General features: G+C 37.8%; 1 protein-coding gene across 4 annotated transcripts in view; it reads left to right on the top strand.

The window, feature by feature from the left end:
* Nucleotides 1–16,093, top strand: part of rerea (arginine-glutamic acid dipeptide (RE) repeats a) — a 108,585-nt gene that overhangs the window by 76,242 nt on the left and 16,250 nt on the right. For all 4 annotated transcript variants that reach the window (XM_082144752.1, XM_082144751.1, XM_082144753.1 and 1 more), the window contains 2 exons: nt 6,018–6,116; nt 13,294–13,374. In XM_082144752.1, the coding sequence (XP_082000878.1) occupies nt 6,018–6,116; nt 13,294–13,374 (180 nt within the window). The remainder of the gene's footprint in view (nt 1–6,017; nt 6,117–13,293; nt 13,375–16,093) is intronic.

Below are 16,093 nucleotides of genomic sequence, written 5' to 3'. Positions count from 1 at the left end.
TGTTTACGATATAGTAATTATTTCAATGTAATACATTTGAGCACAAAAGGTATTAATAGATTTATGTAAAATAAGCTATTACATTAAAAGTAGGCTAATTAAGCTACATTGTGAACAACAGTTTCATTCATTTTTGTGATTGACATGCTCCATTATTTTGAGCCACTTTAACCAAGAAAAACATTTTAAGATTTATGCACGAAATACAATTTAAGTTTCTGCTTTCAGTTATCGTAGTTATACGTTTTATAATCATATTTGAGATATACTTATTCAAATGGTTGTAATAACTTGTTTATTCTACACATTTTTTAAAATGCATTAATTTTAGCTATTGTCACGTACTGCTGGTCAGTAAACACGACAACATTGTCTTCAATTTAGAAGTCTTTAATTTACATCCAAAAATACTCGCAGTACAGGAACAAGGAAGATCAAACACAAACCAAACATACAACGTTTTGTTACGTCACATTACCGCAAGACAAATAACTGGGGAGAACTAAGAGCTTAAATACATGAGGGAGAGAATTAATAGAACTGAGAACAAGTGTAGAACTAATTAGAAACCATGGGAACAAATAAGGACCTAGAAATATCTAACTAAAAACACAATGAAACTAGAACCAAAGCATAAACCTGACAACTGTGTGATTCTTTAGTTCATTATTGTTTATGTATTAGTCATCTAGAAAAATTTAAAGCATCTCTATAAAGACATTATTGGGTTATGCAATGCACTGAAAGCCAAAGTGACACACAGAAAATAAACTTGAAATCACTAACTGCATAGTGTTCACACCCCTGAACTTATACTTAGCTGAGGCACCCTTTGATTTTATTATAGCACTCAGCTTGTTTGGATATGAGTCTATCAGCTTGGCACATGTCGACTTAGATATATTGCCCCACTCATTATCATGCCGAAAGCTGAAAGTTCTGTTAATTTTCAGCTTTCTAGCCAACGTCAGAAGGTTCTGTTCCAAAATCGACTGATAACTTGGAGCTATTCATGATTCCTTCCACCTTCACTAAATCCCCAGTCACAGCTGAAGAAAACCAGCCCAAAGCATGATGCTGCACTACCATGCTTTACCATGGGTATGCTGTTCTTTTGCTGATGTGCTGTGGTTTTTGTGCCTTTCCTTTTCCATTCCTTTTAAGAATTTGGCCAAAAAGTTAAATCTTGGTGTTATGTCAGACCATAACACACATTTCCACATGCTTTTGGAGACTGAATATATGTTTTTGCAAAGTTTACTATGCTTGGAAGTTTTTTAGTCTTGTATCTCAAAGCCCAGACAGATGGAGAAAAGGGAAGATAGTTGTCGCATGTAGGGAGCAACCAGTACTTGCCAGAAAGAGCTGCAACTCTTTTAATGTGGCTGTAGGCCTCCTGACATCCTCCCTGACCAGTTTTCTGTCTTCTCGTCAATTTTGGAGGGAAATTGTTCTTGACAATTGTCATTATTTGTCATGCTTAGGGCTGGGTATCGAGTTCGATACTTTATAGGCACCTACCTAATTGCCTCGATACCATCGAGTATCAAAAAATGTCTTGTCGTTCGGTACCAAATTTTGATACCTAAGGGGTTAATCTCGTCAACGTCAGTGAGCTAATAAGCATGCAGCATGATTGGCTGTGGTGAGGCATGAAGTTTACGGCCAGAGACGTGGCTCACACGTGAGGCTGTAGTGTGTAAGCATCCCAATCCCCATAGGTGTAAAAGATGTGTAAAAAGATCAAAAGTGTGGCTACGTTTCACCAGGCTCGATGCAAACAGCTAGCGATGCAATGTTTGCGACAGGATAATTGCTGCCAAGACCAGCAACACGACAAATCTGATGAAGCACTTGGCAGTGCACGAAATAAACTTAAAGAGCAGAAAGTTGCTCCATCTTCGACTGCAAGAGGAACTGGAACGCATCACAAATGAACCGAAACTCTGCGTATAGGCTTCTTTCCTCACAGACTTGAGAAATAGGCATATAGAAAGCTTGAAATGTCTACTTTTAAACAAACCAATTAGAATCGAAAACAAATAATCAACGATTATGTAATCCAAATGAAAGGTGCATTTCTCTCTATAGGTGCATGTGCATTCACTATACTGCGGAGATGACGAGTAAGCAACGTCAACTTCATCTTTATAGTCGACACTGACTCAGAAAACACTAGGTTGTTAATAAACAATAAAAATGTCTCCTTGCTATTTTTTCCCTGCACATTCATTATCCAAGCTACTTTTTCCAGTGCTTTGCGGCAAGATTTTTGCGTGTACTTGAGCGCGAGATATATATTCCACCCCCCAGTGGCCTATATGAGTCTTTAAGTCTATTAAAAATTAAAAAAAGTCAACAAACTGAAAATTTTTTTTTTTTTTTAGGTGATATGTAATTTAATCTTGTTAAGACTGATTTCATAAAATTGGTATAGAAAAAAGTATTGTTCAGGAACCGGTATCGAAATGGAAAAAAAATTAATGATACCTAGCCCTATTCATGCTTTCTCTACTTGTTGATGACTGTGGTACATCTAATGCCTTGGACATTTTTTGCAGCCCCTCACCTTAGTGATACCTTTCAAAAATAAGATTCCGTTGATGCTTGTAAGCTCTTTGTGGTCCATGGCTCTTTTAGTTGCGTGCAACCAAGATGTAAAAACAAATCTTTCTGAACATCAAATAAATCTCTGCTGTTCTTGTCACTTCAGAGTCACTTCATGTGAATACAAGCGTATACGTTTACACGTGAGCGTGATTGGTTAATTCTGAAGTTGTAGTTTTTAGTGGCATTGCATAGGTTGTAATTTCACATTTAAATGTGCAAAAGTTCTGATTTTATTTATCTATCTTTTTTACGTCACACAACCAAACTGTTTTAACAGGGGTGTATAGACTACTTTTATAACTACTGTACATGATTTAATGTTGTACTGTATTTTTCAACATATGCCCTCTGATGTACATTCAGGCTTTGTTTTGCTGTAACTTGTATTAAAGTGAAGTAATGTTTGCTTAGCTTACACTCCATGCTGCCATTGGCTGAAGCACACACACACCTCATTTCTATATTGATACTGTGATTTAAAAAAAAAACATTTGTACACAGTGTTGGTATTTAAAACTGTTTGTCATTTAACAGTATGAATACCTTATGTATATAATTAGTAGTAATAATAATATCAGTAATCTGGTGGATTTTGTAGACAGGCCAAGACTGGATTTAGATGTTTAAAATGTACTGTAAAGGAATACCAATGCTAATAATTGAATACATATTTAAATCTGTTGCATTTCGCAGGTAGTTTAAGACTGTATTTAGATTTTTTTTAATGCACTGTAAGGGAATACAAATTTTTATGTAAATTTTTTTGTAAAAGCTATTACAATTATGATAGTATGACAATAGTTTTTGGTGAGATTGTAATTAATACATTTCTTATGTACAAATGATTACATTATGAACATTTTATTACAATAATAATGTAATACTTATTACATTATGTGAATTTATTACATTATGAGTTGCTACATTATTATTAAATAATACAGTAAGGTTTAAACACACTAAACAAAATACTAAGAAATAATTTTGTCTCTTGCATGGGTAATTGCTTTTAGCAAAGTCAAAGCAGTGTTTATCAAAAACAGCAAGTGTTTATCAAAGTGCTGTACACACATCACATATCAATGATACAAACAATAGCAGTCATTGAATTTATCGTAATCGTGTAGCAGTGTTGACACTTAAAATGGTACTTTATTTGATCCATGGTAAAACTTGTTGGTCTATTCAGTCATGATTTTTTTTATCACCTGGTCACTTTTGCAATGCAAATAAACAGCAATGTAGGTTCTTCAATAAAACGTTGCTGCTGAACGGAATGCTTTTTCAGACTCTGATCTGCTGCTTTGTAAGTGGTGATTCAGTCCAAGTGCATTTTTGTTATGCAATTACCAGTATTTATTGTCATTTTACTGTGGAGCTATTTAGACAACACAAAGAGAAATTAATCCAGTCACATTACTCAGTTAAGAAAACCATAAAATGTCATAATGTCAAAACCAAAAAGAGGTCCAGGCAGTAGAGTGATTTAACAGAGACCACACATTTCAGTAAGAGCCATTTTCTATATAACTAATCACTCAGGCTCATGAGGAGAAAGTTTTAACAACCCTGTTTCTAAAATAGATTATTACAGGGGTTTTGTGGCTCGATTTACTCCCCAGTTTAATTAATTGTTTGGTGTGTGGTCTTGACACATTTTCCTGACCTTCAAAGTAACTTAAGTGTGACACATCTGCCTGTATATGACATCTTTATACGGTAGACTCTTCTGTGCATCTAATTCTCCTCTACTTGCTCAGTACAGCAGCTAAAACCCAATTTGTCTTGGCCAATTAAGCGCCCAGCACCAGTGAGACACAGTGAAGTAAGATGTCCCTAGCAGGCTTCATGCCTAATTGTCAAAAGATGAAAAAAAATCCCTCAGCGTTTTCACTCACATTTGTTCACCTTCTCAGCGGTGCACCACAGGCTGCCGCTCTCTGAACACAGCCTCGCCTCGGGAAAGACACAGGCACCAGGGGCCTTCAAAACACGCTAGTAAATTGGCGTTGAAGAGCTCCTCAGTGATGTCTGCGATTGTAAGATGTCTGAACAAGAGGGGTGTAATTCATGGCTTCATTAATGCACAGTGGTCGCTGACAGCTGAGCTTTTTTTGCAAAGCTGAATTTACCAGCTCCTAGACGGTCAGGTTACCCGATCAAGTACTGAGCATATAGCATTTATGCGTTTATGAAACCAATTCCTCTGATTGTCTCCTATCCTTAAAAAAAATAATTTGACAAATGAACCTGAAATGCAATAAACATGAATTTTCCATTTTGACTTAGAAGTGGATAAGCTGAGAATTAATATGAGCTGAGGTTCACAGTTTCTTGACCTTTTTCCACTCATCTGCAATTCCAATGTGCTTTCGGCGTGAACTGCCTCATGCCTCAGTCAGGTATCTGTTTGCCTTTGACGAGCTGCTTTGTTGTAGCCATATTAGTAATGATCGCTGATGTCGAATTGTGTATTTTGATCCGGCCAAAGTCTCCGGTGGTACAGGAAAACGGATTTAGCACTTCACTTCAACCAGATATTGTTCTGTATTCAAATATTTTTGTAAACAGACCTGATGTGTGAAACTTTAAGCCTTTTAATAGTAAGTGACATCATTTTGAGACAAAACGCTCCATTGTTAACTGCTAGTTATAATAAGCAGCTTGTCTGGACGTTCTGAGTCATATTAAAGTGTTTTTCTGCATCATCCGTGAGGCGTGCGTGGCTGCTTTTCTGGCAGTATGTTTTAGGTTATTTGAGTTCACGCTCATCTGCCTGCTCAATACTTAATGGCTTTCAGATTTCTAGTCCAGCTGTCCAAACTCACCCTATCTGTCACTTTTATAGAGATCCAATCACTGTTAAAGTGTTCAGGCTGTCCTTACACTGGGAAAATGAGTCGATTGCAATCACATATGACAGTTACCCCACATTGTAACAATGAACTGAGGAGTAACTAACTAAAAGTTGCAGCACTACTAACTTCACTGTTTTGCAGAAGTGTGATTAGTTGTTGTTAGCTGTTTTCAAATAGTTGTTAGTCCCTTTTCCAGTAAGTCTTTTTTGTGTGTGTGTGTCTTGGAAAAGTAGCATTGCTGTTTTTCATGACACATTTTTGACAATAGTTAAATAAGGATGTTTTCAAATTTTATTAGATTTTAGTATTTTTGACTCAAGTAAAGGTTAAATTAGTGTTCACTTGTATTTGGTGTTTTCAATGCTTTAAAACTTGTATTAGCATTTAGTAATAACACTTAACTTAATAAACATTATTGTAAGTGTACTGTTGTCACTCTAGCTGAGATTCATACAGATGATTGGCTTGTTAGTAATGAGTAGCTTGTAAAGATACATTTCCAAAAGGGCTAACATTTAATGTGATTTTGTTCTGTCTTCTTTCACACAGCTTCATGAGAGCAGCTATGATGCCGGGAAAGCCCTGCAGCGGTTGGTGAAGAAACCAGTGCCCAAGCTGATTGAGAAGTGCTGGTCGGAAGACGAAGTGGTGAGTGAACGAGTTAACTTTCTTCATTATGTGGAGAGGGAAGGCCGGATTTCGCTGCATTGCTGGCTCTTTGTCGTCCGCTGAAAAGCACTCAGGATTCCAGCTCCTCCAGCAGAACAGGGCAGCTGCATCCTGTTTATGGCCTGTGGAATAAATCTTGCCTGTGAGGGAGAAGCAAAGGAGGGGGAAACAAAGTCTTGGTCAGCTTGTGTTAGTCTTGATCTGTGTACCTGAAAGCAATTTGTGCTTTCAATTGTGCTTTATAGTATAAGGAAAAAAGGTGGAAAGAGATCTGTTGTGTTGATAATAGCCTGAAAAGCAATTATACATTTACCTTTAAACAGTCCATGAAGGGTTTGACACAGGCATCTAGTGTAGAATCCCAGGGTAAACCTTTTATTTATAAAAATAAAAGACCTTATAACATTTTCATGGTCTGCACCCAGTGCCAAAACTCCTTTCATACTAGGGTGACCAGACCCGTATTTCAGCTCTATTTTTAGTGTCCCGATTTATAATGAAAAAAATCATGTTTTGTCCTGTATTTCTTCTTTCCTAAGGTCTTTGTTAGGTGATCATAAAAGTGAGTAATAGTCTTGTCATGTGAGAATAGCCTAATCAAAGGTAACAATCTCGTCATAGTATATTTTGGAGAAATCCAATAACAATTTGTTTTCGATTAACTTGCAGTTAGAAGGCGGGATATTAGAGAGTGCCTAGGAGATCAAGTCAGGCATAAGGATGTCAAAGAAGCATGTGTACATTTAATGAGGATCTTCAAAAAGAGTTTATCAAGATATAATGCCCAGTAAGTTGTGGGGTAAAAAAAACTCAATTTGGTATCGCACGGACACGCACCAGAAGCACCTCTCTCAGACAGCGCGCGATTCTAAATTAAGTTCTCTGTGCGCCTGAATGGTCCCATCATTTGGAGTATCTCTTATTTATACAGTAAAAGCATTCGGTCTTAAAGTCACAGCAGCTTAAAATACCTGTCTGTGTAATTAATGTTAATCAAACAACAAAAGATGTTAAATAAATATAGGCCAATTATACATGTAAAATAAACATGTACCTGAAAAACATAGTTTAATTTATATATCTTTGTCCTATAGTTTATAATTTGCTTCTTTTTTATCAGGCCTTATCAGATGTATATCTTTATCACAAAATAATTTATGAGAGAAATAATTCCGCCTTGTCCCATATTCCACCATGAGAAATCTGGTCACCCTAATTCACTCGCATTCAAATTCTCTCCATTCATAGTTGTCATCTAATAAACGAGATTTCTTTTAAACGTACTTTCAGCAACACACACTTTCAAGAAGTCTCCTAAATGTTTATTAGGTTATTTCCATCCCATCTGGCTTTAGTATGCTGCAGCTTTTTTTATTAAATCAATACTCATGTTGTGTGTATATGTACATATGTACACACTCAATAAAAGCTACAAGGCTGAATTTTAAAAGTAGTGGTCATGTTAATGGTGCCAGCAAGCCCATTAAAAAAGATAAATTAGCTGTGTGTATCGATTTGCATCGGCATGTTTAACTGAGTGTGGGCCTGTTTTTTAATGTACGCAGAGACGCACGCGTGTGTGAAGCGAACTGTATAACAGTCTGTCTGAGATGAATAATAGAGATGCTGAATAAATACTGCATGAGCGCAGGCCTCGATTACACCACTGTTGGTATTTTTCTCTGTGGCGTGCGCGCACCCCTCAGGAGGCTGTTTGGGGCAGGCAAGCTGCCCCCTCCTCCCCGTCTGTAACCCAGCCAGGCCACCACTGCACTGTCAAGGACACCGCTCCCCCTGATCTGATTTCAAGTTGTGCTTTTGCAGCCCTGCAGCCTTGAGGGACAGGTGTAAATGTACCCCTGACCTTGGACGCTCGCACCAGCCCCGCTGTTCCTCATTTATTTATTATCCCTCGCTTTCCCTCTCTCTCTCTGCCTGCAGGTCCACGGCCTCATTATTCCTGCTCTTTTTCCATCGCTCCTTTTTGAAATGTGAATAAAAGTGACAGTGACTGTCTCAGAAATGACAGAATCATCCCCTCTTCAGGGTCACTTGTCACCCGTCTCCCTCAGCCGCTCGACCCGGCCCTCGGAGCCTCTCTTCTCAACTAGCCTGCAGCGCTTTCAGCCGCAGAGAGGAAGAGAGAGCCATTTTATTTCTTTTCCCGTGCCACAGTTTATCGGGAGAATTCTTTTCCGCGGTAATGCTCTAAAATGGCATGTCATATGTAACACCCTTTAATCTTGTAAGCCATTTTAGTAATGCAGTGTAAGAAATATTAGCCCCCTGTGAGGTTTTTATTCTGTATTTCCTCTAAGGATGGGCTCAACTACTCGAATACGCTGAAGTAATTTTATCAAAAGGTAAACAGTAAAGACTTAGTTTTACAAAAAAATATTTTTTTCAAATAAATGCTGAACTTTCTATTCAAATTTTTCCAACATTGGTAAGAAGTGTTTCTTCTCCAAATCAGCATATTAGAATGATTTCTGAAGGATCATGGACAGCTGAAGACTGGAGTAATGGCTGCTGGAATTTCAGCTTTGACATTGCAAATTAACTTATAAAATATGCCAGAATAGAACAGAGCTGTTTTAAATTGTAGTAATATTTCACAATATTGCTATTTTTACTATTTTATCAGAAAATAATGCATCCTTGGTAAACATGAGACTAAAAACATTAGAGACAACAGAGATTTTAAAATATTTAAAAAAATCTTACTGACCTGAAACTTTTGAATGGTAACATAGAGGGTAGATAGTTCGGCCATAAATTCAGTCATAATCTGATCTTCGTAATTTTTACCTCAAGTCGTTCCGAAGAACAAAAAGTCATACAGGTTTGGAATTACATTAAGGTGAGTAAATTCATTTTTGAGTGAACTATCCCTTTTAAGAGAGGCTTAGATTGAATGTGCCTGTGATGCCCAAAAATGCAGCTCACTGTGTTTTGAGAAACAGCCAGTAAAGAGCACTGAGTGCTGTTTCAGGGTGTCTGATATATGAGCACAGTGAGGACTGCTATCTGCTGCTCTGCCCTGCTGTGTATTATCTTGAGCTTGTCACAAGTTGACAAATGACAGCGTCAAGCTCCAGATAGTTGAAATGCTCTGTGCAGCAGCGGGCAACCTGGCAAGATTGTAGCCCCCCAGTGGTGATCTAAGAAGCCTGCACAATTTGTCCAAAAAAACACCTCCCTACTCCTTAATATTAATCTCATTGCACAGTAATAAAGGGAGATGAGTCTTTGGAGAAGGGAAGAATACCCCCAGTACAGCAGATTATGACTTTTTCCTGCGGGCCACCCACATGGAAGGTTACATGTTTTTATAGTTCAGTGGTTTTAAACTGGTTTTGCTTCAGGACCCAGAATTTACATGGGACATCAAGTGATGACACAACACAGTACAAAAATGAACTAAAATGTCCTTAAAATCCAGCTTTGAAATATACTTGTATGAATAATTATAATATTATTATATTATGAAATATAAATATTATGTTATACGGAATAAAATAGTAAAGTACATATTTTTGTAATGAAAATAGTGAAAATAAAACACTAATTGCATGATGGTTTTTTATTCTAATTTTTTTAGACTAAAAACAGATCGAAATTCAGTGAAGCACTATATGCAAAAATATAACATATTATAATTTTATTATAAAAAATACAATTTATTATATCAAATAATTCATGTGACCCACTAGTTGACAACCACTGAGATGGTTGGAGATATTTTCTGTCACTGGACTATTTTAGTTATGTTTAAAGTGGAGTCACTAGCGCTCAGATTTAAAGACCGTTTTATTGCCATGAGACTTGCGCAGGCAGGAAGGGTGTGTTGGAGAATTTCCTGTCACCTTTGGTTTTACACAGTACACAAGAAAAGCTGCGGTTAAGCTAAATCTATGCATATTTATAGACTCGAGCGCTAAGCAAATGCTTAAGTGGCGGCAGCGGCAGCCTGATTTAGAGGCTCATATTAATAGGACTGATACTACGGCTGGGCCTATGATAGTTTTCCCCCATGTCTCTCTTCATTTCTGTTGTGGCTTTGATGTTATGTAAGGTCGAAATGGACAGGATGTGGGCTGGCTCTAATCCCTCTTTGTGGTTGCTTTGTGTGTGAAAATGCCATCATCATTGCCGTCATGTCAAGTCATATTTGTGTGCTGTGCTATCTGTGACTGTAATTGTATACTCTGCTCATTCGTCTTCGCCCATAGCAGGTCAGCCTCAGTGAAAGGCCAAGCACACTGGTTTCATAAGACCCTCGTGTGTTTGTGCCATAGAGCTAAATGTTAGGCATTCTTGGTATTTGAGGAGTGCGTGTGTGTGTATGAGTGTGTGTTGGACCCACGTAGTGTGTTTTGTATGGAGTGTTCTGACACCATCTGTTTGTTCATGCTTGAATGATCTTAACCAGTTTTACAGCTTTTAACAATTATGATTTAGGCAGGAAGTGCGCACGCATCACAATAGCCTTTTCAGTTGTATTCCCTTCTCACCGCTCTCTTTTACAATAGAGCACTGTCGAGCCGAAAGAGAGAGAGAGGCAGAAAGCAGAGCCAGCGCACTGGAACAATTTTTGACAGAAAGAAGCCTGTTGTTTCGACAGAGCGGGCTGCTGGTGACTCGGTAGCGCTCGCCTCCCCCTCTCACCCCTCCTCCACTCTCCCCTCGCTCTCCAGCCCCTCCCGTTATCTGCCCTGTTGCCTAGCAACGGCGGGCCGGAGCAATCGTAGCAGAGGCAGAGCAATTCAGGGAGCAGATTGGTGGATGATTTATTAGTTGCGCTCAGAGTGCAGCGAGCCCAGGCAGCTGAAATGGAGCCTTAAAGTGGAGCCGACATGCAACGAACGAGACAGCCGCGCACGTAGACTCCTGCCTGCAGTGCACTGTAAATATTACAGTAGTGGAAACATAATTAAGGTGACATAATCAGGCTGCTAACATGTGCCGCTCTGGCAGGTGTAATTGATTTTTGTCCTGCCGGTCAGGATCCGGGACCTCAGATAATGAAGGCACGCTCGGATCCCTTTAACGCTCAATGTGTTCAACAAAATGAACATGTTCACACCTTAGACCTGTAGTCACCAGGCTGGGGATTGATTAACACATAAGACTGTTAGATACTCATCAGTGTGAGATTAAAATAGTTATGGTTAAGTGGTTGTTGTTGCCCGTGGTCCCAGTGCCAAATGCTGGTCCTGGTCAGGGTCACCAGGGTGTAAACATAGCTAGATAAACATAGACTTTGTAGATTTTGAGTCTAATTTATCTCCTTAACTTTTTTCTCCCCCTGGCCCTGTTATTTTGCTTGCCTCAATGTTAAGCCCTTGAAAACATTGAGTAAAATAACTTTATACTTGGAGAGTCTGACATGACCTAACTCATAACTAGTACTTTAGTCATTGGTGCATTTAAAGATCATCACACACTCGTTTTGCACATTGCACCACCTGCTGGTTAATCATCCGCCTCTTTACCACACCAGATGAAAAGTGTCGTCTGTGGTCATTTTGTTTCTAATGCTTGCATATCTCGACCCATTATGGTTGCCCTGACAAGGCTAGATCTACTTTAAAGGCTTGTAGTTTTAATTTGCAGGATTAGGAATTTCATTATACTCAAACATCTAATTTATTGCAAGTTTTCAGAGCTTTGAGGCATAAATCTTAAGACAAACAAGTAAAACTCCCTCCCTTCTCACCGCAGATTGTTCTTTTAAACGCCATGTGTAAACAGTTCCTGGTTACATAACTAGTATGCATTTGAGAAGTTGGCTGAGAATGCCAGAGGAAATCCACGACTGGTTTTGCAAACGACTTGTATCGTTTTACCACATCTAAAACCTCTACAAAGATTGCCTTAAATTTTTCTCACTAGTTTGTGCTTTGTGATACCGTATGGTTCCCTTGTAAAAGCCACCATAAGGGGGTTGGAGTTTGAGTAATGAGAAGCGCAGCCGTAGAGGTGATGTACATACCGCACACACACTTAAAAAGAGCTCTCAGAAAATGCATGTGTGACACAACTGCTGCGATCCGCCATGCATCGCATGACTCCGCTCCAGGTTTTCCAGCCAGCCGCAGACCAGAGGCTCTCTAGCAGAAAGATCACATGTAAAGCCTTCCCCTTTGTAGTGGAGGAGCAGAGAGTGACAAGCTATCTCTTGCTCGTAAAAAAAAACGACGTACCTTCGGAGACTCAGTGGATTTGCAGCTCAATTTTTTTTACTGCCTATGAGTGGACGTAGAGATTTGGGTCGTGTGCCGAGTGGACTTTTCCCAGGCTTTCCGAACAGTTTGGTTGTTGAGGACCGTTGACTGAGATTACTGTGGAGCGGGGCTCGCCGCTGGAACAAGAAAGTAAATCTGCTGGTTGTCTGCTTCGCTGGTTATGAATGTTTCTGCCTCCGCTTTTTATGGCTCACACAGTCTGTGGCTCTTAAAGGAATAGAAAAGCATTCAAGCTACACATTCTACTTTTATTTACAGCATTCTGTGTCAACACGTTTTATTTTTGAAGTTACTCTTCGGTTTGTGTTGTAAAAGTTGTTTTCTCATTGTTTAATTAAGTGAATGTTTTATTTGATATCTGTACTAGTTTAAAGCTTCAGTCATTTTTCACATTCACAAACCTGGTTATTTTAACACTGTTAGCTTAAGTTCTGTTTGTTTGCAGTAACTGTTAGCAAATGGGTTTGTAATTCTAGTACTTTGCGCAGGACTCAGGCAGCTGTTTGAAGTGCGAGCGTGCAAATTGTTAGATCAGAGAGAAGTGTGTTGTGATTCGTCGCAACTTATTGAAGTTCAGTTTCAGCTTTGAACTTCAGTGTTGTGCGACCCTCATATGCATATCACCTTGCTGAACTTTCACTAAGATTTAGACGAGCTGCCATCGCGTTTCTACTCCGCTGTGGTTTAATCTCAGCTTCTATTCCTGCTTTTGTTGTCATTTCCCCTCATTTTTTTCATTGTAGCAAAGCTGTGCTAGCACAAGCAGAGATTTTCAGATTAAGATCACAACATTGTTTTCTTCCCCTTGCAGTTCACAATGTAATGTATGTGAAGTGCTTCATGTCAATTGTTACGGGTGCTTTTAAAAATGTAATTTTAAATGTTTTTCTCATTTCTTTTCTCAACAGAAACGATTCATAAAGGGTTTAAGGCAGTACGGGAAGAACTTTTTTAGGATTCGGAAAGAATTGCTCCCTAACAAGGAGACGGTAAGTAATTTTTTTCCTATTGAAAACATTTTTCATGGTTGGACACTAAAACAAGTTAACTCCTTTTCACTGTGGTTTTTCATGTTTTGAAACTGAAGCTATGTCTTAGTGGTTTCAAAAACGGTGAGGTTGAGAAAATGATTGAATGATCTTGAGTGCCTGAATATTAGATTTAACAGTGCATGTTAGGCGCTTGTACAGGGGCCCTGAGACATGTGTTTAGTCAAAACAGAAACATGACTGTTTATATAACATTTAGTTAAAGCTCTGTACAGCTACAAACTTATTTTAAGCGCAAAGCATTATTTGTTGAACTCTTGTTTTCTATGCACAGTGCAAGTAATAAATGGAGAAATGTCATTTTACCTTTTTTTAAATTAGGTGTTTTTTTTTAAGACTACGCATTTTTTAATTAATTGGTGAAATAATTACTTTGCATTTCACAGTATTCATGGCAGATTAAGTTTTTTTTTGTTTTCATTAGTGTATTAAGGTCATGGCTGATAGTCTCACCACTGCATGAGTAAAGTTTAGGATTCCTCTGTTTAGTTCAACATGACATGAGGAGCTTGTTTACATGAACATATTTAGAAGATATCTAGATTGTATTTCATTAACTGTTTACCATTAAAAACTTGTACTGTAAATAAATGTAACGTATATTATATACATTTTAAATGTTATTTATTAATTTTGATTTATAAAAAATTTTTAGGGTTGATAAAAGTTCAACACTTCTTTAACATTCTTATAGCATACTTAAGTACAGTATGAATTGTGTACCAAACATGTTTTTATCAATGTTTTATCAGATCAGCTGTTAGCTTTACTGGTGTCCTCAGTGTCATTGCAGATAGACTAAAACACAATCTCTGGCTAATAGGCTGGTTATCAAGTGCATGTTTTATGGGGTATTGACTTAGCTCAATGATTAGTCAATAAAGAGGATCCCTGCTAGCAGAAGGGAATCTGTGTAAAGGCCTGTCACCCTTAAAGTACCACAGTCATTGATAGTTTCGCTCTTCATGCAATAACACGTATTCCTCTGGCTGTAAATACATATTTTAAATGAGCCCATTTTAATGAGTTAATTGTATGACCCTGTTGATGACCCTAACCCTAACCCTCAAAGCCTAACCCTACACTCCCAAATACCTGAAATTTGTTACTCGTTGATTTTTCTGTTGACCTGAAACAAGGAAAAAATAATTGAAGGCTTTAACAATCCTGTAATTCTGCGAATTAACATCTTGATATCATTTTAGCATTGACCGAATACTAAAATAGTTTGCTTATTTCTTTATTTTCTTTTATGACTGGCAGTATTCAGAAGAAATAATGGTTTTGCAGTTGTCTGCTGATTTTTTTTTTTTGCCTAAAAATTTGTGTGTTTTTTATAAAGTTGTAACTAGGGCTGGGCGATATGGGCAAAAAAAAATCACGATCATTTTTTTTTATATCAGTCGATATCGATAATTATCACGATAAAAGTCAAATCTTTATTTCTTTCAAGTTTAAAGGCAGATTTTTGCTCCTAAGTGAAAGTTGTAAAAACCAGAGCGTTAATTGTGGTTTTAAACTACTCTTTATTGTCAGACCATATCATGACAAACACTTGCCAAACTGGTGAACATTTCACAAATCTGAGGTAGAACATTCAAACATTTGTCATTTTTCCTTAACAAAATAAATATCTTTATTGGACAATTAATTTCTTAGTTTCTGCATGTGCTAATTTTTATTTGGTAAAATGTTATATTCTGACTGTTTGAGTTTTATTAAACTTAACCATTGGTCATCCAGTATCATGCGTTTAGATCATGATAACCTCACTATCATGGCAAAATGTAACTTTATGGTTTCTATGGTATTTGTATGAAAAACAGTAGCCTAAATACATTATTAAATACTGTAATTATATTCCATCAGTCCTTTAATACATCATCAACATTAATAATATAATACAATTCAATATGTATATCCCACATTTCATGGTGCAGTTAATATTACTAGGCTAACGTTACAGTAAATCCATGGTAAATGGGAATTTGTAGACGGAAAAGCCTTCTGCGCACAGTGTTTCTCCTGTTTGTCAGCACTGTTTCATCTGCCTTTAAACTGGTTTAAATCACGGAGACATTATGTTCTTCGCTGAATTGAAGCGCTTCTCACTGGATCTCGTGACGAGAGCGATCTGAGTAAACGCATCGGCTCTAGTGAGCTCGCGCTGCGCCGGAGAATGTCGGCTCTGGCTGCGCTGCCATTTGGACTTTGAGCCGAGCGGATAAATGGTCCGTGTGGCGCGCGGTTCAAATGAGTTTCGTTCCGCTTTTGGCGCATAAACATTATCGAACATTTATCGAACTCTTGATATCGTTTTATCGAGAAAAAATATATCGCGATAATTATCGTTATCGTTTTATCACCCAGCCCTAGTTGTAACCCTTGACAGGACTTTTGAAAATTTAGTTTATATTGAATTAATATCAATTCCCATTGTAATGGAGACATTTGTTCCATTTATTTAATAATGTACATACATGCATAAACAAGCCAGCCTCTAAAAACCAGGACAAGAAGAAAGAATGATGGAAAAAGAAGACATGGAGACACAACAGTCTTGCTGAAGGGCAGGGTTGAGGGGTTAGTTCAATATACAATAAGAACAGCGAGTGTTCTCTAAAAAGCCCTACTTAGCTTAAGATTGAAGTTGCTTTTG

Source organism: Leuciscus leuciscus, assembly GCF_965113295.1.
Source record: "Leuciscus leuciscus genome assembly, chromosome: 18".
Lineage (NCBI taxonomy): Eukaryota > Metazoa > Chordata > Actinopteri > Cypriniformes > Leuciscidae > Leuciscus > Leuciscus leuciscus.
This window is presented reverse-complemented; position numbering and strand designations above follow the sequence as displayed.